Below are 25,906 nucleotides of genomic sequence, written 5' to 3'. Positions count from 1 at the left end.
CAGATGGAAAGAAGTGAGTATGTCATAGCAGACAAAGGCAGCAGGTCTGGCCTACACTTTCAAGAATTTGACAGCAAGGAGGAAAGAGAAGACAATCATGTGTGGAGTAAGGCGTGTAAGGAAAAGTACTTTGTTTTAAGACAAAGGGGTACCACTTAAATATATTTTAGACAGAGATAAAGAAGCCATAGAGAGAGGTGAGTGAAGATGCATAGGTAATACCAGGTAGTAGCAGCAAAGATGATTTTAGCAGCAGAAATTACAGTGGGATGAGGTCCTAAGCTGTTTGCTGACCTTATCATAAAACAAACTAGAATGCATGGAACTGCTATCCCTACCAATTCCCAAGCAGCAATTCTCTTAGAGAATAAGGCAAGGATCAGTGGTGCAGGGTATTCTCCTCCTCTTCTGAAGAAATGCTAGAATTTTATTCATACATTCCAGGACAGAAGGGAAGAATCACTGTCTTTAAAGAATAAAATAATTTCCATGAGTTGTAGGGGAGTAATAAGGGAACAAACTTTGATAGTGAATTTGGATTAAAAAATTTTAGGATTTTCTATTTGTAAGTACTATTTGCAGATTACATGGTTTACAAATATTGTATGTGCAGGGAAGGGGGGACATTGTTAGCCTGTTTTTCCAAAAAGAAATAATTTAATGCACTTAGGCAGTTAAATGTTATTTCACCCACGCACTCCATATGATGCAAAAGCTTTCTGGAAAAGAAATAAGTAGAACAGGAAAAATATTGATAGTGGTTAATAAGTGAGAGTTGGCTTTGACTGCTATAGGCCTATATAGGGCAAGTGCTACAAAACATTCAGCAATCTGCTTCATTGTTCTGTCCTGTCCTGTCCTGTCCTGTAAAGGGGGTTGGAGGGATGGTGCTGGGCACAGGATGTCAGAAAGCATAAGATGGGGCTGGGGAAATGAAAAGAGAACAAAGAGGTAAAAAGAGACTCTGTTCCTAGGAAATATACACGCTCTCCCTCTTCTGTAGGATGGGCTGGGTACCATGTATGTCCCTGTATATTCAAAATGATCCCCGGGGTCCCATTGCTGTCACATTTCTGCACAGTCCTCAGACACAGAGAAAACTGTTGGAGGTTGTTAGCACATCTCCCTCTGGAGATGAAACTGGGCTCAACACCAACAAGAGAACACCAGAGGGGATTTGTCTGTCCTCCACGCTTGGATAATGGCTATTCCCTAATGCCCAGGGAAGAATTAAGTTCAGTATGTGCCTTGCACTATATTACACACTCAATCCTGAACAGCTGGGCTGTTAATGCAATTTAAAAAGAAGAGAGAACTCGCTATTCACCATCTATATCTAATGTATTCATAATAAATCTCTCAATGAGGAGGTATAAAAATGTCCTGTTGCTGTACAGCCAAAGGAAGCAGAGCAGTAGGCAGGTATCCAGGGAGCCTCATTAACAGAGATAACCAATGTGGAAAATCCAGGGGGACTTGTTCCACATTTCTATTAGTAATGGCAATTTTTCTTACCTGAAATATACTGGTAATTTTCTCACTTGCAAAATTCAATTTGCCTAAGGATGAATAAATAGGTCTTTTCCTAATACTTACTGGATAGCCTGTATGTTCCAGATGCTACATAAAAGTAAAGCATTATTTCATGTTTTTTTTTTCCTTTTTCACTTTATTTCTTAGGAAACAAAACACTGAGTCATCACAGAATGATTTGTTTTCAAGAAAATTGAAATAATATAAAATGGTAGTGTGGTAAAATTTTGTATTATGTGTGAAATACCTACGCTAAAATTTAGAAAAATGGAAAATGGATGACAGTGAACTAGTATGAATACAGGAATTCTGATGGTAATATTGGGGGAGTAGTGGTTAAGAACAAGGTTAGTAGTGCCAAAGCAAAGGCATTTTCCTTCTAGATTTTACTTGCAAAGTGAAGCCACCTGCGTGGAGTCCCTCACCTCAGAGCCAGCCACAGCACTAACCAAATTAGCTTCCGCATGAGTTAGTGGATAATAGACATAAGAATGGTTGACCCTGGATAGAACCAATAACCAAAATGAAAGATATTTGCTAAAGATGATTTTCATCTAGAAATAGTTACTATTGAAATATTTTCTCACTGTAATTAGGAATATGCCTATGGTGGGTCACTCATACTTCATAAAAAGACAATCTCTGTCTAGGGGGATTCATGCTTTCTTCCTCACACCCCCTGCCCTTTTATTTTTAGTTGACAGTAATAATTGCACATATTTATGGGATACAGAGTGATATTTCAATACGTGTATACAATGTATAATGATCAAATCAGTGTAATTGGTATAACCATCACCTCAAACATTTATCATTTCCTTGTGTTGTGAACAGTCAAAATCCTCTCTTCTAGCTCTTTGAAAGTATACAATAAATTATAGTCAACCATATTCATCCTACAGTGCTGCAAAACACCAGACTTCATTCCTCCTATCTAGCATAGTTTTGTTTTGTTTTTTGTTTTGTTTTGTTTTGTTTTGTTTGAGACAGAGTCTAGCCGGCACCCAGGCTGGAGTGCAGTGGCGCCATCTCAGCTCACTGCAGCCTCTGCCTCCTGGGTTCAAGTAATGCTCACGCCTCAGCCTCCCAAGTAGCTGGGACCACAGGCATGCACCAGCACACCTGGCTAATTTTTGTATTTTTTTAAGGTAGAGACAGGGTTTCATCATATTGGCCAGGCTGGTCTCGAACTCCTGACTTGAAGTGATCTGCCCGCCTCGGCCTCCAAAAGTACTGGGATTACAGGCATGAGCCACCACGCCCGGTCCTAGCATAATTTTGTATCTGCTAACCAGCCTCTCTATCCTATCCCCTCTGCTACCCGTCCCAGTCTCTAATACCCACAGTTCTACTCTCTACTTCCGTGAACTCCAAAAGTTTTTTGAGTTCCCACATATGAGTGACAATATGTAATATTTATCTTTCTGTGCCTGACTTATTTTGCTGAACATAATGTTCCCAGGCTTATTCGTGTTGCTGTGAATGGCAGGATATCATTCTTTTTTATGGATGAATAGTATTCCAGTGTGTGTTTATGCCATATTTTTTATCCATTCATTGGTTGATGAATATTTAGGTTGATTTCATATCTTCACTATTGTGAATAGTGCTGCAGTAAACATGGGGGTGCAGGTATCCTTTTGATATACAGATTTTCTTTCCTTTGGTTAAATACCTATTAATGGGGTGGCTGGATTGTATGGGAGTTCTACATTTAGTTTTTTCATAGTTCTACATTTAGTTTTTTCAGCACACCCCATACTGTCTTCCATAATGACTGTACTACTTGACATTTCCATCAACAGTTACATACATCTCCACAGCTTCACCACCATTTGTTATTTTTTGTCTTTTTTTTTTTTATATAATTGCCGTTGTAATTGGGCAGGGATGATACCTCATTGTGGTTTTGATTTGCATTTCCTTGATGATTAGTGACATGGAGCATTGCTTCCTATGTTTGTTTACTATTTATATGGTTTTGTTGTTGTTTGTTTGTTTGTTTTTCAAGACAGGGTCTTACTCTGACCCAGGCTGGAGTGCCGTGGTACAATGTTTGTCATTCACTTCAGCCTCAACCTCCTGGTCTCAAGCAATCCTCCCACCTCAGCCTCCTGAGTAGCTGGGACTGCAGGTGTGCACCACCACTCCTGGCTACTTTTTTATGTATTTTTTGTAGAGATAGGGTTTCACACGTGTTGCCTAGGCTGGTCTCAAACTTCTGGACTCAAGCGATCCACCGGTTTCAGCTTCCTGAAGTACTGTCATGAGCTACCATGCCCATCTGTGTGTCTTCTTTTTGAGAAATGTCTATTTAATTCTTTTGTCCTCTTTTTAATTTGATTATTTAGTTTTTTTGCTGTTGAGTTGTTTGAATTCCTTATATATTCTGCATATTAGTCCTTTGTAAGATGAATAGTTTGTAAATATTTTCTCCCATTCTACAGATTGTCTTTTCACTCTTGATTGTTTCCTTTGCTAGGATAGAGACTTTTCAGTTTAATATAGTCCCATTTGTCTATTTTTGTTTTTGTTGCTTATGTGTTTGAACTCTTAGCTATGAAACCTTTGCCTAGACCAATGTCTTGAAGCATTTCTTCTATGTTTTCTTATAGTAAAGTTAAACAATAAAAGAAGAAGAAAGGAACAAAGAATATACAAAGTAATTAGAAAATAATTCACAAAATGACAAGGAGTAAGTCCTCATCTATCAATAGTAGCCTTAAATGTAAATGTTAAATTCCCCAATTAAAAGATATGGACTGGCTGAATGGATTAAAAAAAAAAAAAGACACAACTATATACTGCCCACAAAAAACTCACTTCACCTGTAAAGGCACACGTAGACTGAAAGTGAGGGATGGAAAAAAATATTCCACACAAACGGAAACCAAAAGTGTGCAAATTAGGTATACTTATATCAGACAAAATAGACTTTAAGGCAAAAAAAAAACACAAAAAGAGACAAAGAAGGTCATTATATAATGATAAAGTGATCAGTTCAGCAAGAGGATATAACAATGGTTAATATATATATACACCTAACACCAGAGCACCTAGATTTATGAGGCAAATATTATTAGAGCTAAATAGGTAGACTCCAATAGAATAATAGTTGCAGACTTCTTCAGCATTGGACAGATGGATTATCTAGAAAGAAAATCAACAAAGAAACATCAGACTTAATCTGCACTATAGATCAAATAGGCATAACAGACATTTACAAAACATTTCATCCTATACCTTTGTTAAGACAGAGGAACAGAATGTGCATTTGGACCATTTAATAGCAGTTTTGGCTCATTGAGGTACGAATTCAAAAAGAGGGACATATTAACTAAACTGTGTTGAGCCCATCAAAATGGTTAGCTGATCTGTCAATAAATCATTCCTACTGACTCAGACTTTTACAATAGTAAAATAATATATACAATTTTTTATATATTTTAAAAACGTAAAAAGAAAGCAAGTTGGGCTTCTTGAAATTTAAATCCCTTCTCAGCATTGTTGAGATAATAAATCCCTTCTAGAATTTAAATCCCTTTCTCGGCATTGTTGAGATAGACACAGTGTTTTCATACCCTCTGTTTCAATGATGGCATGAATAAAGTGGATATACCACAACAAAGCATTCTTCTATAAGAGACACTTAAGCATTATCTCCAGTTTGTCTCTATTATGAATATTCTTTGGCAGACATCTTTGTTTTCCTGAATGTTAGAGTTTATTTCCTCAGAATAGCTTTCCTGAAATGAAATTACTGGAGCCAATTGTATCAATATTTTAAAGCCCCTATTTTCAGCATATTTCTAAATAGCTTTGCAAAAGGTTATTTATTAATTTATTTTATGCCAGCAAAATATATGAAAACTATAGTATTACCCCAGGCTTAACAAGCTCTACATTACTTTTCTTTGTGTTTATTTTATTCCTAGCAAGCTTGGCAAATTTTACTACTATTCATTTGCAGTTTTAGTGTGTTATTTGGTTCTTAATTTTTGTTGTTGTTGTTTTCTCATCAATTGGCTTATTTTTCCCAGCTCCCATCTCATCTGCTTTCCTCACCTTTATTCCTTTGTACAGGCTCACATGATTCATTCAGCTACTGGGTGGATGAAAAGTCCCCAGTGGGGCCTGACCAAACCCAAGCTATCAAACGCCTCGCCAGGATCTCCTTGGTGAAGAAGCTAATGAAGAAGTGGTCTGTGACTCAGAACCTGACATTTCGAGAACAGCTGGAAGCCGGGATCCGCTACTTTGACCTGCGTGTGTCTTCCAAACCAGGGGATGCTGACCAGGAGATCTACTTCATCCATGGGCTTTTTGGCATCAAGGTCTGGGATGGGCTAATGGAAATTGACTCGTTTCTTACACAGCACCCCCAGGAGATTATCTTCCTGGATTTCAACCACTTCTATGCCATGGATGAGACCCATCACAAATGCCTGGTTCTGCGGATCCAGGAGGCCTTTGGAAACAAGCTGTGCCCATCCTGCAGTGTGGAAAGTTTGACGCTGCGAATTCTGTGGGAGAAGAACTGCCAGGTAGGAGGGAAGGAGAGATAAGCTTCCAAGGGCAAGAATTTAACTCTTCCTGCTTTTCCTGTATTGCCATCTGTAAAATCACTCAATCCAGGGGTCTTAGGCTAGAGAGTGGATTGTTTGGAATATTAAACATATGCAGACTAGTTGATGGGCTCTAGAATAGGTTCAAGGGCTAGGGCTAACACCTGCCAAATACTTAAAGCTTGTCCAGCAAACTGTTTGACATCTAATTGACTTTTAGTGGCCTGGCCAGAACCAACCAAGGCAAAGTTGTAAAATTGGGCCAGTAGGTCATTACTGTTCTCTGTTTTCCCGAGGTCCATTTTTACCCTTCTGGTTCCCCTCAGGGATACTCTGTTCCATCTTGCCTTCAACTCAATGTCAGATAATCCTGGCCAAGGTATTGACTGATTAGGAAAAGTATTAGCTGACTGAAACATAGTGATTCATCTCAGGAGTGTTAATATTATAAAAGTATTTGGGTCTTAGAGGGAGAGTGAAGGAAGGAAGAGCCTGTTGAAGGGGCTGCAGCCCAGAAGAGCATTCCGTAGTCTGCTTAAGTTGAGAAGAGCCTGCCAGCCTAGGACCATGAGGGACATGCTCAGGAAGAGGAATGTGGGCCTCAGATATATTCCACTCTGATCCTAAAGGATGACAGTAGGAGAAAAGAGCTTCAGGAAAGTGTTTAATTTACACTCTCTGAAACAAACAAACAAAAAAGACGTACCTTTCATTCAAAGTTACTCACTTGCTCAGCAGATGCATTAACCAAAACAACTTTACGAGGCAGATATTTTTTAACTCAAGGAGGAGCTTTTGATTAAAAATAGTTTAAAGGTTATGCACTTGAAAATATTTATTAAACACCAGGTATGTGCCAAGTAACCTCTAAGGACTAGGGATAAATTAGTAAATAAAACAGACAAAGATATCTTGCCCTAATGGAGCTGTCATTCTGGTGGAGGGAGATAGATCATAGATAATAGAGATAATAAACAGACATATATGTGTGTGTATGTGTCTGTGTGTCACATATATACATATATGTATATTCTCTCTCCATATATGTGTGTGTATACACACACACACACACACACACACACACAAAGTGTTAGAAAGTGATAAGAGCTATGGAAAACAAAAAGGTCAAGCATGGTAAGAGGGAACCAGGATTCTGTGGGTTGGAGGATTGGTTGAAATGTTTAAAAGTTGATCAGGAGAGCCTTCATTGAAAAGATGACATTTGAAGGGGTTAATCACATGCTTATTTGGGGGCAGAAGAAGCAGCCAGTGCAGAGGCCCAAAAGCAGGAGTGTCCCTGCCATCTTTGAGGAAAAGGAGCATGGGGTGTGGCTGGACAGCAGGTGACGACAGAGTAGTGAGAGGACTGGTGGTCATGTGAGCCTAGAAGGTCCTGTAAAGATGCTAGCCTTCACTCACTCTAAGCGAGGAGAGTTCTGGCACAGGATGTTGTGGCCTGACTTAGGTCTTAATAAGATCTCTCCGGTTGCAGTGCTAGGAAGAGACCAGGGCAGGGGGATCGGGCAGAGGTAAGGAACCCAGTGAGACTGTTAGTGGCAAGTGGTCAGATTTTGCATCTGTCAGAAGGTAGAGCCGACAAGGTTTCCTAATGGATACGATTTGGGGTATGAAAGAACATGAGGATTCAAGGATGATTCCCAGGCTTGGCCTGAATAACGGGAAATACCAAGTTGTTTTTGCGCACCCTGAGAAGTTCTAAATGTCTTTGACACCATAGAGGCTTCATGAGTTAACTCTTAGTATCTGCTAAAGTCTATCTGAACAAGTTTCTTTACTAAGACTTTTGTAAGTGATATTTTGCTAAATATTTATCACACCTCTATCCCATAAAAGTAGGTTTATATCTGTTCATGTCTAACTTGGAGAGATGTTTTTCCCAGTGGAATTTCTCTTTTACAATATGAGATAATAGTAACAACAACTAATGTTTATTGAACCTTTACAATGAGCTAGGTACATGGATTAACTCATTTGATCCTCTCAGTGACACCATGAGATGGGTACTTTGTTATTGCCACCATTTTACAGATGAGGATACTGAGGTATGGAGACACTAAGCAACTCACCCGAGAGAAAACTGGGCAAATTTTAAAATCCTGGTTAGTGAGAACCAGGATTCAGTCACAGGCTTTCTGGCTTTCCAGAGTTCCTACAGCTTCTCATGCTCTCTGAGGGGTATTTAGGTATTGGTGTTTTTCACAACTGGTGTTGTATATTAGGCTAATGAAATACTTTGCTTTTATTAATGAGCCCCTATCATCAGAAGATCTCAGAGAATTAGCAGAATGGGAGAAAGGGATGGAGAGCTTTGGAATTTGGGGATTCGGTAAGGTTAAATTTGAGTACAGATATAATTTTATACACAGCCAGGATTGAGATGGGTTGACATATTGCATACTAAACTGCTTACAAATCTGCAGGAGTAAGGGGTATCTTCAGGAATAAAGAATAGTGTGGGCAGTGAATTTCTAACAGTAGAGTGATGATCTATCATAGCTTTTTCAGCATGGGCTAATTTAACTGTATTATCCAACTACAAATACTTCTAAAGTTATGAAGGAAAGAGACTGCGATGATATCTCAGAAAAAGGGAGAGCGTCATCAGTTTAAATCCTAAGATCCGCCTGTGCTCCTTTCTTTCCCATGTTTTTCCTGCCACATTTCTTCTTGAAAGCTAAACAGGCTGGGCGCGGTGGTTCACGCCTGTAATCCCAGCACTTTGGGAGGCCGAGGCTGATCATCTGAGGTCAGGAGTTCAAAAGCAGCCTGGCCAACATGGTGAAACCCCATCTCTACTAAAAATACAAAAATTAGCTGGGCATGGTGGCACACGCCTGTAATCCCAGCTACTCGGCAGGCAGAGAGAAGAGAATCGCTTGAACCCAGGAGGCAGAGGTTTCAGGGAGCTGAGATCGTGCCATTGCCCTCCAGCCTGGCCGACCAGAGTGAAACTCCATCTCAAAAAAAATAAGTAAATAAAATAAAATAAAATAAAGCTAAACAAAGAGATTTCAAACAGAGGCACCAGTCATCCCCGCTACTGCCAGGACAGAGTTAAACTTTAAATATTTTTCATGTAATGAGTTGCCTCACATGTAACCGCCTGCGTATTTTATTACTACAATTTAGTTGAAAGAAGTATGCTATCATTCAGTCAAATTTCATTTACTTAACATGCAATTACATCATAGCCATAGGTATATATTTATTTGTACATTAGTGGCTATGGGTTTTGAGGGTACAATGAGTTAGAGATTTAATCTACATCTTGGAAGTATTTAGGATCTTAATAAAATGGTAAGAGTACATAACACTAGGGAATACGAAACAACTGACAGACAACTGCGTGATAAAAGTGCCTCAAATGTTCTGTACTATATGAAGAAGGGGATTTTGTAATAAATCAGTTTATTACAAAAAAAAAAAAAGTAGAACAAAGCATTAAGTCTACATCCCAGAGGCTCCAAGTAAAAGAATGACCAGAATAAGAGGAGGTCCGTCAAGGAATCATTCTTGAAGGAAATGAGACTTTTAATCTGAGTCTCAAGAGAAAAACTGAACATGAAGCACTGAGATAGAGGGGAGAGTATTTCAGAGAAAAACACAGCAGACAGAGGTGGGGGGAAGGGGAAGGCAGATGCAAAACACAGGCCCTGAGTGAGAGTCGCTGCACCTAGATCCCTGTAGAGTGGGAGTTGGTTTGCAAGGCCAGCCTCCCCCTGTAAACAGAAATTCTCCCTGTAACCTTTAGGGTCAGATTGCTCAAGAAGGCTCTTGAAGAAAGGCATAAAGACCCTTTTGGATAATTTGTACTTTATGCACCTTTTCCAAAGCAGAGTAAAGAATGGCACAGTCCTCTCATTCCCTGACATGTGGCCCAGGGGCAGGCAGCAGGCCCAAGACGTGTCTGGCAGGTCCCGTCACAGGGCTGCACCGCCTCCCACCTCTCCCACGGTCCACTGCACAGGACGGCTTTCCTCACAGCCCCCAGCCTTACCACCTGGCCAATTACACCTCTACAAGGAAATCCTCCCCTTCCCCCAGGCAATCTGCTTATCATGAGCCTGTGATTAACCTCATTAACACACCCGTTTACCACAGACGTCATTAGCAGTCAGTCAGACATTACTCAAAACCATTAGAAACAACAAGAACAGCCATTACCCGGTTCAGTGCAACCAGCCTGGTGCTCCCCAGCTCTGGGCCTTGGGGAGCAGTTAGTCAGGCACCTTAGTCATGAGCTAAATGCACACCGGAAATGAGGCTGACATCAGGAGCTCTTGTTCTTGGGTGCCGGGAGGATTACCCTCTGTGGCCAACTATCCGGGGATGGCAGTCCAGGCCTCGTGAGCATGTGCAGGGCATTCCTCCAGGAAAAGATTACTAGTGCCTGGGACAGGGACAAATATATTCCTTTAGAAACCTTCACAGCAGAGCACTGAATTGGGACGATCAAAATAGCAGTTTCCTATCCCACAGCTGCCTCCCAGAAACTAATTAATGCTGTGGATGTAGCTTGCTAATTATTTTCAACATCACCACCATCCTAAGCAGTCCCTGTGGAGGCCAGTTGCCTCTGCAAAGTCTCCCCTGACTCAAGTGGCACACTCCCCACTCTCCTGGGAAGGGCAGTTCCAGGCAGAGCCAGCACACACGATTGAAAGTCTGTTTACCCACAAATTAGTTCAATGTTTTTATTTCAACTCCAAAAGCTGTCAGTTTTGTAATTACAGGAGACATAACTTCTAGACAGCACTTGCTGCTCAGCCTGAGAGTTCTCAGCCTGAGGTCCAAAGCTTCCCCAGGGGGATATGAGGGTAGAATTTAAGAAGTCTTTAAATTTGGATGGGAAAAAAAATTACATATTCATTTTTACTAAAATTGAACTGAAAATTAGTATACCCATAGATTATGAGGGCAGGCAGTGACCCACAGCAATCTTAGCCCTGCCTGATATTTATCTTCCTAGATGCATCCATCGCACATTTTGGTTATCGCACATATCTGAGATACCACTTATGCTTATCACTAACTCACAGTTATGGGACTTATTAGACTTACAACAAAATATTTTTATTGAATGCGTTTATCATGCAGCACATACATTAATTTGTTACAAACTTAGTTAATATATTGATTGCTATATTTCCATATCATAGATTTTCTTTGTAATCCTGTATATTTTATGCATTCATTTAAAATGTAATTCTGAGAAGGGGGTCCATGATTTTAATATACTTCCAAAGGTATTTATGCCAACAAAATTAAGAATTTTTGAGTCAGACATATGGCAAGTGCTCTGTAAATCTTTGCTGATTTCCTAAAAATGTATATTAATATAAACAGTTCTTGACTTTCCACATATGATTATATTTTCTTGCCTTTTTCCTAGCAGTCCATGTAAAACAAAGGAGTTAACATTCAGCATTTTTATGGATTGCTCTCCTTTTTGTGTTTTGAATATTTCAGGTTCTTATTTTCTACCACTGTCCCTTCTACAAGCAGTACCCCTTCCTGTGGCCAGGAAAGAAGATTCCAGCGCCCTGGGCAAACACCACAAGTGTGCACAAACTAATCCTCTTCTTGGAGACCACTCTCAGTGAGCGGGCCCCACGGGGCTCCTTCCACGTCTCCCAAGCGATCCTCACCCCCAGAGTGAAGACCATCGCCCGGGGCTTGGTTGGGGGCCTCAAGAACACGCTGGTTCATAGGTAAGAATTTGCTTCCACCCCACAAGGAAAGCTTTTTAAAAAAATATTTATCTTGATTCTATTCTGAGTAAATCGCAATAAAGCCATGTAGCCTGAGGATTTAGAAAAACAACAAAACAAGCAAAAAACTTTATATTCGAGAAAACCATGCAGTTGAGGTGGATTGTATTAACAAAGGATCTCTAAACACTTTGTTCATAAGTACACATCATACCATAAATACTGTACTCTCTAAATTTTGCTATAAGGCAAAGCACATTGAGCCAACACCATGTCTGTAATCACTCCTGGCACCTGGCCATATGGGGTCCTGCCTGTGCCTCGCAGCTGACCCAGGCACTCATTTAAGAAGCATTCAATATAGGCCGCTGTCCTAGGTGCTAAGGATTCAGAGCTGGCCCTTCAAGAATTTGTTCTCCTTTCCATGGTGACCATGAGTCACTGAAGAAGCAGCTTAGGATGCCACCCACCATGCCCATGCTGTAGCTTCAAATACTTCCTCAGGGCAGAATTGAGCCTGGCTGTACAATTAGCTAGGAGAAGCTTCAGTAATTTTGTATCAAGATGGTGTTCCTTATCCTGGACACCAATGAATGATAGATGTTCTCAAGAAAAAGGATGGTTTATTTGTATGCGTGTTTGTGTGTGTGTGCACGCACATATATGTGAGTGTGTGTATTTATGTGTCTACGTACCTGTACATGTGTATGTGTATATGTATATGTATAAAAGGAATGTTATAAACACATTTGGATAACAGGGAATCCCTTGCAATCCAAGCTAAGGAAGCTAATACGTTTGGGTAGCAAAAGATATTTACAAGAATCAGTTTGGTCCCTGAGTTTCAGGTTGATGGGCAGAGTTCAGATAATGAAAGATTCATCCAAAAACATGTTTCTATTTATTTGGTCCTGAGTTTAGGTAACATGAGTTCAGATAACAGGAGTTCACCTAGCAGGAGTTTAGATAGCAGGACTAGATTTTTCTTTCTTGGTGAGAGCTCCTGATTATGTCAACCATGGACAAAACCAGAAAGTGTTTTCTGTGTGGCTCTACTAAGTCTTGACTGAATTCATCATGCTGAACTTGGAAAAGTGAATTTTATAAACCAGCACTATATCTCTTTGAAAGATCCCGAATTAGAAGCTTTATTGTTTTAATAATATATGTTTGTGTATCCACACTGTTTTCCTCATGCCTTTGGTATATTTGTAGATCAACATTATTTATGTATTCATTCAACAAACATTAAGTACCTAGGAAGAGCTAGGTACAAAGATTCAAGGTAAATAATATACTGTCTGCTGTCAAGGAACTCACAGTCTAGCAGCAGAAACTGGCATGAAAATTTCTATAAAGCAATGTGAAATACCACTGTGAAGAAGTCTGTGCAGAGAGTCATACTAATAAGGGAGAGGGAGTATTTAAAAAACTAAGGATAAGTTATATCTGCATACCATATTCTGAATATCAAATGCCTTTTTGCAGATGATTTCATTTGATTCTTAAATCAAGTCAGCCCCTAGGATGGCACATTGTCTACAGCATATTATCATCCCCTCTTTAGATGGGATTCAGGGAGCTTAAGTGACCCCAATCCATACAGCTAGTAAAAGTCAAGAATACCTCTCAGACTCTGGCCTTCTGATCGTTAGACCACTGCCCTTTTCAGCGTTGGACACTGACTTGGATACTGCATATTTTCGTGCTTATTCTTTTCTGTTCCACAGGCCTGCAGTTGTCTTATTAGTACCTGAATCTGGTAATATCTCACAGGTTACAACTGGTAACCCACAATGTCACAAAGCTTTTCATACCTGTACGTTCCTAAAACTTTAATCTGGCTGCAAGTGAAACATTGGCTCTTTCCTTTGTGATGAGAGATAATGAGGTTGGCATGTGCCCAAAGCCAAGGGATCCTACTATGCCAGAGCCCTTGCACTACTGGTAGCAGCAAGCCAATGTCCCCAAGCTTGGAAAGATACTTTCTTTGGCATCTCGCCCCCTGCCGGCCATAAGAATATTACAAGTATGCATCATGCATTCCTAGCCCTGCACATCAACTGAAGGAGGAAAATACAGCTCTGGTTGAGTTTGTTCCAAAAGGCCAGTGCAGAGTGTGGCTGTCATTTCCTCTGGGCTGTTGAACAAACATAGGACCTTCCCCTGTGTGCCAACACCCAGAGGGTCTGTCCTAACAACTGGTCGCTGGCACTGGTGGTCAACTCAAACCAAGAAGAAAAAGACAGGGTGTATTTTCTTACAAATGTAGAGATGGTTTCTCGGCAGGGATTTAACCCCCTAACTCTTCGATAAACTTTGGAGCTAAGATCTTGTTCATTTTGGTTCAACACCGTAGAAGGAAGCCACAAGAAATATAGCCATTTGACTTAATTTCCATGGTGGTTTCTCCCAGACTTATAGAAACCTGAAATTCAGGTTCATGGCACTCCCACTGAAATCAAATGAAAATGCTTTGCCTAAGCCTGAGGACAGAGCATCCATGAACTCTAGAAGGGAACATGGACTGAAATCAGAAGGCCTGAGAGTGCAGCCTGACATGCTCCCTGTTCCAGGGTGCATTGTGTTGTGCCCCATCCCATCCCCGCCATCCCCAAGTTCACATATTGAAGTCCCAACTCCCAGTTACCTCAGAATGTGGGTACATTTGCAGATACGGCCTTTAAAGAGGTAATTAAGTCAAAACCAGGATGTTAGGGCGGGCCCTAATCCAGCCTAGCTGGTATCCTTAAAAGAAAAGGAAATTTAGACACACAAAGAGACACCACAGATATGTGTTCACGGAGGAAAGGGCGTGTGAGAGTGCAATAAGAAGGCGGCTGTCTGCAAGCCAAGGGCAGAGGCCTCAGGAGAAACGAAATCTGATGACACTTTGATCTTGGATGTCCAACTTCTAAAACAAGAGAAAATACATTTCTGTCATTTAAGCCAACCAGTATGTGGTGTTTTGTTATGGTAGCCCTAGCAAACCAATGCAGTCCCTGAGCAACAGGGTGGCCTTGGACAAGTTTTCTGAGGTCTCTGAGCTGTGGTTTTCTCACCAGTTAAACAGGATTAATAATACCTCATCAGATTGTAGCCTTAACATGAAAATGCCAGCCACAGTGGCTGGCAGAAAATAGACATGCCATCCCTATTTGTAAAGATACCCAGAAACTCTATGGACCACCCTTGTTCCCAGCTGGGCCACAAGGTCAAAGGGAAGTGTTGTTGTTTTTTTTTTTTATTATTATACTTTAAGTTTTAGGATACATGTGCACAATGTGCAGCTTAGTTACATATGTATACATGTGCCATGATGGTGTGCTGCACCCATTAACTCGTCATTTAGCATTAGGTATATCTCCTAATGCTATCCCTCCCCGCTCCCCCCACCCCACAACAGGCCCCAGAGTGTGATGTTCCCCTTCCTGTGTCCATGTGTTCTCATTGTTCAATTCCCACCTATGAGTGAGAACATGCGATGTTTGGTTTTTTGTCCTTGCAATACTTTACTGAGAATGATGATTTCCAATTTCATCCATGTCCCTACAAAGGACATGAGCTCATCATTTTTTATGGCTGCATAGTATTCCATAGTGTATATGTGCCACATTTTCTTAATCCAGTCTATCATTGTTGGACATTTGGGTTGGTTCCAAGTCTTTGCTATTGTGAATAGTGCCACAATAAACATACGTGTGCATGCGTCTTTATAGCAGCATGATTTATAGTCCTTTGGGTATATACCCAGTAATGGGATGGTTGGGTCAAATGGTATTTCTAGTTCTAGATCCCTAAGGAATCGCCACACTGACTTCCACAATGGTTGAACTAGTCTACAGTCTCACCAACAGTGTAAAAGTGTTCCTATTTCTCCACATCCTCTCCAGCACCTGTTGTTTCCTGACTTTTTAATGATTGCCGTTCTAACTGGTGTGAGATGGTATCTCATTGTGGTTCTGACAAAGGGCTAATATCCAGAATCTACAATGAACTCAAACAAATTTACAAGAAAAAAACAAACAACCCCATCAAAAAGTGGGCGAAGGACATGAACAGACACTTATCAAAAGAAGACATTTATGCAGCCAAAAAACACATGAAAAAATGCTCACCATCACTGGCCATCAGAGAAATGCAGGTCAAAGGGAAGTTTTTAACCTCCTGCTCTGCCATCCATGGGAACTGTTGCCTCACAGGCCTGTCAGCACTGTCAGGTTCAGCCTTTTGCACAGATCCCTTGTCCTGGTAAACACCAAGAGCTGAGAAAATAAAGCAGCTCCTTTTCACTGTGGGTTCTGCATTTCCCCTTCTTCATACTTAATCCTAATTATTTGATCCTTGCCTTGGAGAAGGTTAACACGTGCTACCCGAAGCTGACATAGAGTTCTTTGTCACCGGAAACCACAGGTACATACCTGTCACTGCATTTCTCTGCTCAGGCTCCAGGGATCCTCCAAGGTGAGGAGGCTCTGGCTGAAGTGACTGGAGTTGCCCCAAGCCTTCAAGGCTCATTTCCCTGTGATGACCAGCAGAGGGCGCCTGCACCTCATACTTCAACACTGACTCAGGCTTTTAAAATGAAGTCTTGAATCTATCAGGCTCAGTACTACTGTGTCCTTGGTGTGCGTCCCTGTGTATCCTTGGTCTATCTTTAAGGAAGTCTGTATTTGCAGCTTCTCACTTCCAAACCACAACATGTTGTCACATAAGCAGGAGGATATGGCCTCTTTAAGCTGTAGTTTCTTACTCCCAGCCACCAAATATTTCTACCTCACACTCTTCCAGTTATGATTCCTTCCCCACCTTTTTTTTTTTTTTTACCAGACTTACCATATCACAGAAACTCTTCTAAACACTTTACATGTATTATTTTGTTTAGTTCCCCAAAAATCTGTATGAAGCATTATTATTATCACTCTTCAGGAGTCCCCGTTCAAAATGGAAGTACCCCTGGGAGGGTGATCTATTAAGTCATAATCAGCTGTTAATATAAAAATATAGGCCAGGCGCAGTGGCTCACGCCTGTAATCCCAGCACTTTGGGAGGCCAAGGTGGGCAGATCACCAGGTCAGAAGATCGAGACCATCCTGGCTAACACGGTGAAACCCCATCTCTACTAAAAATACAAAGAAATTAGCTGGGCATGGTGGCGGGTGCCTGTAGTCCCAGCTACTCGGGAGGCTGAGGCAGGAGAATGGTGTGAACCCAGGAGACGGAGCTTGCAGTGAGCTGAGATCGCGCCACTGCACTCCAGTCTGGGGGACAGAGGAAGACTCCATCTCAAAAAAAAATAAGATAGATAGATAGATAGATAGATAGATAGATAGATAGATAGATAGATTGATTTATGATATGTGTTTTAGCCCATGGCTGATTGTAGAGTCCACTGAGAGAGGGAGGAGACCCAGGACTGATTATAGTTGTTATGGTAAGAGAAAAAGAAAGAGGAGAAGGACAAAATGCTACCAATGCCTGAACAGGGTTGTCTGGAAAACTGAGAAGTCAAGATATGTGCTGAAAGAAGGGCAGGCAGCATCGAGGGAGAGTTTCTTCTGTCTTCTTTAAAGCATTCTCAGCCTACTGAATATGTATTGAGCTGTTTTTACTATGATGTAAAATGTGAGGACACTTTATTGCTTTCTTCTCTATGCTGCCTGTGGTAGTTTACACTTACTATTAATGCAGAAATTTATCACATTGAATTTTCATTATTCCTTTATGTCACTAAATAACTGGCTGTCACCTAGGAAGCCTTTGATTAATAAAATGAGACTGAAAGACCGTTAGTGAGACAACTGATTAAGTATTGGTCTATTAAGAAGCCACACTTAGTGATCGAATAACTGTATATCCATATGAAAAAAGTAAGCCTTGACCTCCTACTTTATACCATATACAAAAATCAATTTGAGATGGTTCTTAGAGCTAAACCTAAAAGCTAAAAACCATAAAGCTTTTAGAATAAAACATAGGATATGTTTGTAAATTTGGAGTGGACTGAAGTGGTTCTTAGATCACAGAAGCCATAAAAGAAAAAAAATGGACAAATTAGGATCCGTAAAAATTAAGGAATTCGGCTCATCAAAATATGTCACTGAGAAAACTGACAGACAAGCTATAGGCTAGGAGAAAATATTCACAAAATATATCTGACAAAAGACCAGTATCTAGGCTATATAAATAACTTCTACAACTCAACAATTTTTTAAAAGAAAATGAAAACATGAGTAAAAGAATTGAACAGATAACAGTTTTACTCATAATATCCAAAAAACTGGCAATAGCCCAAGTGTCCATCCTGCCAGTGTAGGAAAATGGATAAACAAACTGCAGTATATACATACAATGGAATTCTCTTCATTGATTTTAAAAGGCAACAAACCACTGATACATGCAGCAACGTGGATGAATTTCAGAACAATTATGCCAAGTGAAAGAAAACTCACATGAAATAATACATTTTTCATGGCTTATATGAAGTTTTAAAACAGACAAATCTAATCTACAGTGGAAAAAAAAATCAGTATAGCTGTTGCCTCTGGGAGGATGGGGCAGGTGTTGATGAGGAAGGGGCTTGCAGGAACTTTCTGGAGTACCAGTTATGTTCTAGACCTTGATATGAGTTTGAATTATGTGTACGTATTTGTCAAAACTTGGCAAGTGTACCATTAAGATTTGTGAATTTTATTGAGTGTAAACTTTATGTTAAAAGAAGAACAAATTAAAAACAGATATTGAACTCCAGTTAATCATATGCATGCTGAAGTACTTAGGGAATGTGTATAGATGCTTGCAGTTGGAATATGTCAAAAATACAAGATGGATTGATAGAAGGATAGTGACAGATTGATGGATAGATATGTGGTAAGCAAGTATAGTTAATGGTGGGATCTAGGTGGTGGATATATTTGCTGCAAAATTCTTTCAACCTTGCCGTATGTTTGAATATTTTCATGATTAAAAAAAATTAAAGAACTCATTAAAGCTGAGGCTCTTGGTCTTAGTTTTTCTTTTTCTTTCTTTTTTCTTTTTTTTTAGACAGAGTCTCACTCTGTCACCCAAACTGGGGTGCAGCTCTTGGCTCACCGCAGCCTCAACCTCCCAGGCTCAGGTGATTATCCCTCCTCAGAGACAGGGTTTCACCATGTTTCCCAGGCTGATCTCAAACTCCTGGAGTCAAGTGATCCACCCGCCTCAGCCTCCCAAAGTGCCGGGATTACAGGCGTGAGCCACCACACTCGGCCTGATCTTAGTTTTTCATGTTCCTGTTGACATGGTATCTCTTTGATGCTTGAAGCAAATAATCTCCTCTTCCAGCAGAGAAACCCTGGAAAGTGTAATTTTCTAATGGAATAGAGACTACTTCATCCCTGAAGGAGATATAAAGCTTAAATGGAAATACCTCTGAAAGCTTGTGCTCTTATTAACATACTTTTGTAATATTAAGGGAAATGTTTATGTCCATGTCTGGAGAAGTCCCTCTAAGCTGTACTGTATCCACTCTCTTCCTCCAACACTTGCCTCTGTATAGGAATCTTCCTGCCATCCTGGACTGGGTGAAAACTCAGAAGCCTGGAGCCATGGGTGTCAACATCATCACGTCTGACTTCGTGGACCTGGTGGACTTTGCTGCGACTGTCATCAAGTTAAATGACCTCCTACAGGAGGACACAGTGCTGGCTAAATGCTGATTTAATTTTTAATTTAACCTTAATGTTGAATTTGTTAATCCAGGGTAGAGTTCTAAAGGATGTCCTGTTAGGATGGCCCCTGGGGCAGAGATGGTGAAGTAAGAGGAAGATGGGTTTTTTTTCTCCCTTCCTCACAGGGCCATTTAGATAAAATTACAGGGCTATTAATTGCATTTTTCCCAAATGAGACTTTTTTTAAAACTGAAGTCCAAGGGAAGAAAGCATGCTTCATGTGACCAAGGTCAGGACCTCCCCAGTGGCTTATGGTGGTGAATGGAATTTGGAAATAGGATCTCTAGGACCCATTGAGGTATTGAGTGTACCCCTAATTGGCCCAGCTCCCTATTGTCTTCTGGGGTGTTGTGTTTGAGCTGGTGAGAAAGTTGAACTAGAAACACATTCCTGGTGAAAAAGACTGGCTCATTGCAGCTGTGGACCATCTGGGGTGGATCTAACATCAACCAGGGGCTCTGAGGGGGAAAAGAGCCAAGCACCAGTTCTCTCTAGGATTGTTGGATGTCACCACTTTTCTGAGAGAGTAGGACTCATTTATCACTAAGATGTTTCAAACACAAGCTGTTCTTGCATAGCGTATACTGGTAACTGGTCACCTTCATTCTTCAGATAAACCGTGCATACTACCCTTAGTATCAGAAATATGCTTCCCAGTTTTAAAACTTGGATTCCTTTCTATTTCTTTTGGCCTCTTCTTAAAAGTGAAAAGAACTTCTTAAAAGTGAAAAGAACTTTTAAGATGGTGGGAGATCTTTTTAGTATGGGGCCCAACAAGAGATAGATATGCATGTTTGCTGCATGCCAGATATCTTTTATTTAATTCTACAGCTTTTTCCAGAATGGCTGCCAGGTAGAGTACCTGCATCATTTTGGCAAAGTCCTCTTTGGAGTGGGGTCTTCAAGCCCGATCTTGGAATTGCGTTTTATTATTGTCTGCCTAGGACTTAGGTCTGCGCTGTGGGACACAACACTAAGTGGAAGGCACCTTATCCATGGCACCATGGAAGCAGGCACAGGATGCATGGGAAAGTGCAATGGCATTAAAGGAGGAAGCTCCAAGTGGATTTGGAGCCATTCTGTAACTCCTTGAAAACAAGACTACCTCGGGGATATTTAGGATGACTTGTGTGTCACCAAGTGAGAAATACCTAATGTTGGAACAATTTCCAGTCCTTCTCTTGATGGTTCTACTTTCTGCAGGTTGTTTTGAGCCTACCAATCACTACTGCATGAGGGCTTCGAAACTCAAGAGGGGACTTTTTTTTTATTGATAAGAGGTGCTTATCTATAAAGAGCCCTCTTGTGTTTTGATTGACTTATTTATTTATTTATTTATAGATTAAATATCTGCCGTGCTTCTTACATCAAGAGCACTCACACAGGAGCTTACTGAACTTTTCTTACCCAGGATAGATGCTGCTATGGTCTTTCTCTCCTGAACAGGACCACGCATCTCAGGGCTGTGAGTGACCCCTGACTCTGCTGTTCATGTCCTGGCTCCCCAAGTCCTCCTGGGGACAGTATACATGTGTGGATGTGGTCTAGATCTGAGAAGTCACTACCAAGCCATGCCCATGAACAAAGATAAAATGGGTCGTGAAGAACTATTAGTTCATAGGTAGACCCTCCGGAAGAGTGTTGAAAAGAAACGCCCTAGAAAGAAAACTAGGCATGGAAATGTGTGCACTTTGCTGCTCCTCAGCACCATCTGAGAATCCCTAAGGAAGTGGCAGCTTCTGGATTCTTAAGAAGGAAATATAAACATGGAGTCCCGAATGGATGTATGCATTTATAAAGATTGTCAGACTCTTCTTCCAGCAGTTTCCTATTTCTGTCTTTTGATGCCCATAGATGGATTTTGCATGTTGCTTGCAGACAGGGGTGTCCTAGGTGAGGTACTAAAAGCACATGCACACCCCCAACTCTTGGTCCTCCACCCTATACTTTCTGTAAAACAATTTAAGCCCTGGCTTTTAGCTTGCACCCTTGAGAAGGTCATAATAGAAATGCCTCTGGGAAAATCTGGTTGAACTTTCCTTTTTTTGCATTTGAACCCCTCCCCAAAGGGTTTTCTGGGATAATATCAAATTCTGTAGGGCCTTCTCTGGATAAGAGTAAGAGTGTTCCCTCGCTTTCTAAACTTTCCTTCAATTCTGATGCTAAATGCTAATGACAAGCTCTGAAATCCCTGGTCTACCCTCAGGGTTTCATTTTTGTTATTGTCATTTCATTTTGCTTTTGTTTTTAATTTTTGGTCAATTGCTAGGGGCTAGATCATTTCCCCACTTTTTATCCTTTGTTACTTGGCAAAGAGATAAGGAGGCAAGAGGAGAATTACTGTTCTCTGTTTTATTTGAGCCTCGGCTTTGTCCAGGTGTTTGGTGCTATGAGGCCAGGTGTGTTGACAAGTATCTACACAGGATGCCAGTAACACCCAAGGGCTGCTGACTGTTCCATGAAATGTTTACATAATTTTGTCCTTTAGTTCTTAAATATATGGTTGCACTTCACTTGGGTTGTAACATTTAAGTGCACCTCAGTGTTTGCATGATAAATGTCATCAAGCATGACACAAAAGCCCAGAAAACTGTACCAAGGTTGCATGCACGGAGTCCTGCTCTGCGTGGTGCATGCAGGTGCTTGCTCCTTCATGCTGCTTGGAGCTGCCAGCCTTGCTTGCAATTTGGAAGTCTGCACGAGAGTTCTGGGAGATAGGAAGGTTATTTACAATTTTCCCTTGATAAACACCCTTGCATCAGCAGAATCTCTGCCTCAAGAAAAAGTTGCTTAACATATTGTAAAGGATGTGTGCCTTCTGCTCCTTGACCATGAGACCAGACAGGAGAACTCAGGCATGGAGGACAGAGGGAAAACAGATTTTAGGTTCCTGACTCCTTCTGCAACTGCCAACAATAAAATAGTGACCCAACCACATCACTTATTCCCACAAGTTCTGGAGACCTTTCAAATCAAAACAAGGCTCTCATACTTGCTCAGAACTAACTTCAAGATCAGCTAAGAAGCTACTTGATTGAGCCAAAGAGGACTTTAGTTTCACAGAATTTGAGGTCATATTTATTCTGAAATGTAACTGAGCTATTCATGAGCTCCCTGGACCATTTCCCACACAGCCACATTTCCATGGCTTTGTGGCAAAGGGGACCATCAAAGGTTTTAGTTCGGTTAGAGTAGTGTTTACAGGCTTGAACTTTGAGCCTTTTAGAGATACCACCATGATTTCATGGATACAGAAGGATTGGAGAGAGAGGTCGAGATGGACTTAATGGAAGGGAATAAGTTATTGAAGATTAAATTTTAAATTAGTGGCAGACCTCCAAGAGGGTCATGCCAAAAAAAGTTTTTATATTTGCTGTATTAAACTCAATAGTAATTACTTTTAGTCATTTTCCTTAGCACTGAATCTAAACCCTGAATTACTGAGAGCAGTTAAGCCACAGTCCCGGGATTTTATTATAAACTCAAAGAAAAGCACAAAATCTGAGCCCAGGTGATGATCCATCTTAGGAATCCTCGTTCTTTTTACATGATCTCATATTCATCCAAAAAAATTGTTTCTTCTCAATAAGACAATGTAGTAGAGTATTCTGGAATTAAATGCAGTTTTATGGTGTGTCGGGACTTTCCATCTCTCGTTTTGAGAATCTTGCCATGAGAAAGTGCTTCCCAATGAGACATTACTACCTCCCAGCTAGAAGGCTTAGCACAATGCTAAAGGTGGAGCAACAGAAGAAATTCAGATGGAAATGAAACTACTTCTTCCTGGGAAGTAAAAGAGCTACATGAAACCAGTCCATCCTGCAGATTTAGTTCATGCCACAGTTGAAGTTTGTGTGATGTTTCTTAGTAGCTAATTTCAAATTTTTACTGTTAGATTCTAAGAAACAGAGTGGGCTAATGATTGGAGCACAGCCATGAGACCCCGCTCCATTAGCTGAGCATGTGATCCTGTGCTAAATCTTTCTTGGTTCCTTCATCTTTCAAGATGCTGTCTGCTACTTTAGTGCTGACTGATTTGCAAGTCTTGGTTGATTAGCTCCCCAAAACATAAGGTCCCTAATGATTAGATTAAATGCCTTATGCTCAGGGGGTGTGCAGATGTGCTATTCTTCCTTCTGTGGCTTGGGTGGAAAAGCTGCTTGGGCTTATTTCCCAACAGTGTGACGTAGGATGGCAGAACTTATCTAGGAATGGCACCTTTGATGATCCATATAATGAAATGTGTAGAGCTTAAAGAAATCTGCCAACATGTATGTGGGCTCTTGAGAGGTGGGCTTTCCCAATACATGCTAAATAGACTTGTTATGCCAAGAGGAAGTGAATAGAAATTATGGCATCAAATATCCAAACTGACAGGAAGTTTGTTTTGCCTAGCATAGAACATGGTTGTCTTCCGAGTTCCACTAATGTTCCAGGATATCTTGGCCCTCTGCCTCAGGCTGCTCCCTGGTGTTTGGCACCATAGCGTTGCCACTTACAACCATTGCCTTGGGACACACAGAGTGAACTGTTTGAGTGATAAGTAATTTAGCTAGAAACTTTACCCTTAATTTCAAATGCTACCAAACAGCTCATTACTACCCCAAGGGATGCTCTCCGTAGCTTCTGGATTCCCCAGTTTCCTTCTAGAAACAGGGACACCAATAGCACTATAACCCTAAACAGGCCCTAACCCAGAAGAATACACCACAAAATGCGATTGATTTTCTCAAAATATCACAGTCTTAGACACTATACAAATAATTCAAGAAAACTCTTTCTACCCTGCAGTGGATATAGTGTTCTATTATATTCTCCAACAAAACTTTTTAGGACTTTTCAAACTCATTTCTAAGCCAAATAGTTTAGATAAATATTTACTCTTATATTTGGGGGGAATTCAGGCTCACCATTTGCCGAGGCAAGCCCATCAACAGTCTAGAGGCATATTCTGTGTCATTCCTTCCCGTCTCCTTCATAGAATACTACTTTTTCCTTTTGTCTCCTGGCCATTCTCCATCATCTGCTGATTATTGCTAACCGCAGGATGCTGGCAAAGCTTACAGTGATAGGCACATGTGTTCAGTGATGTCCAATACACTCTTTTCACAGTGATTATTGCTTCTTACTCTTTTCAAATGTATTATTCTACCCCTCAACCTACATCCAATCATTAGAACTATACTTAATTGGAGCCCAGAACTTGGGACCAACACTTAATTCAAATAGCAGGGGCTTGCTCACAAACATTAAGCCCAACAAGAAGCACAGCACTTTGAAAAGTCAAATAGGCCTTTGGTAGCTCTGTACATTTGCAATTTTACATTTGTTATTAGTTTATAGCACTAATAACACTTCAGTCGTGAATCTATAGTCTCAATATGGTAAGTCTTAGAACATGTTCTAGAAATAGTGGTACCTTGCTGCTATTATACTTAGTAACTTATACCCCAATATAATAATAAGTATTAAATACAGATTGTGTATGCATTCTTTGTGTGTATGTGCCAACTGTACTACTTAACTTCACTGATCAGCAATTAGAAAAATACACAAATTGTCATAGTGAAATAAGTCTTGGTCAATTCAGATGATACGTGAACCTGATAAATGCTCTAATAGATATGATATTTTGTCCTGTATTGCTTGTTTTACAGTATGGTGCATGTTGTTTGCTAAGTAAAATGATAATAATAATAAAGTATACCAATTTTAAGGTTAGAATTACAATTTTGCACATATGCTTCTTGATATTCTGAAACGTATTCTGTGGCTTAATTATCTTATTCATACACATTTCACTTGGCTTTTTATCCCTAGGAAATAATTGTCCAAGTATATATCTCGTCTTCTTTCTTGTAACTTTGATTAAACTGCTTACTTCAACTTACAACATTGTAAAGCCAGAATACCTCATTTTAACAGTGAAAAAAAAAATATGATGACCTGATGTGTTCTCTTGTATTTGATTTGAACTACCTAAATAGGCTTAACCGTAATAATAAATATACAATTTTGGCAGGCATTTTTCCTTTGTTTGGATGAACATTTTGTTATTGGTCCACTTCTAATTTTGTTTTAAAGAGTTATAAACTCAGTGTCAATAAAACATCTTGTTATATAATATTGGACAAAAACCCTCTCGAGCATGTCTGACACATATTTGGATTAAGTAAACGTGCTTGCAGTCCCCAAGATTGAGCAGTGCGTGAAATGTGTACACAACCTTGACCCCATGCTTTTCCAAGCTTCATCCTTAGCGCTTCAGTTATTTCCACTAAGCTTAGACCAGCTCTTATTGACATCCACACTCACCTGACCACTACCTCTACCCACATTAATTTGAGTGATTGCTAAAATGCCCAGA

General features: G+C 40.4%; 1 protein-coding gene across 4 annotated transcripts in view; it reads left to right on the top strand.

Moving 5' to 3' along the window:
• PLCXD2 (phosphatidylinositol specific phospholipase C X domain containing 2) overlaps positions 1–25,906 on the top strand; it is a 66,924-nt gene that overhangs the window by 27,755 nt on the left and 13,263 nt on the right. The window contains exons 2-4 of one of the 4 annotated variants that reach the window (XM_002813302.6): positions 5,617–6,077; positions 11,589–11,830; positions 19,368–25,564. In XM_002813302.6, the coding sequence (XP_002813348.2) occupies positions 5,617–6,077; positions 11,589–11,830; positions 19,368–19,527 (863 nt within the window). In that variant the 3' untranslated portion in view covers positions 19,528–25,564. The other 3 variants (XM_063721792.1, XM_063721791.1, XM_054551540.2) reach the window with 3 other exon arrangements.

This window comes from Pongo abelii, chromosome 2, assembly GCF_028885655.2.
Source record: "Pongo abelii isolate AG06213 chromosome 2, NHGRI_mPonAbe1-v2.0_pri, whole genome shotgun sequence".
Classification (NCBI taxonomy): Eukaryota; Metazoa; Chordata; class Mammalia; order Primates; family Hominidae; genus Pongo; species Pongo abelii.
Note: the sequence above shows the minus strand (reverse complement) of the source record. Positions and strands in the feature narration are given on the sequence as shown.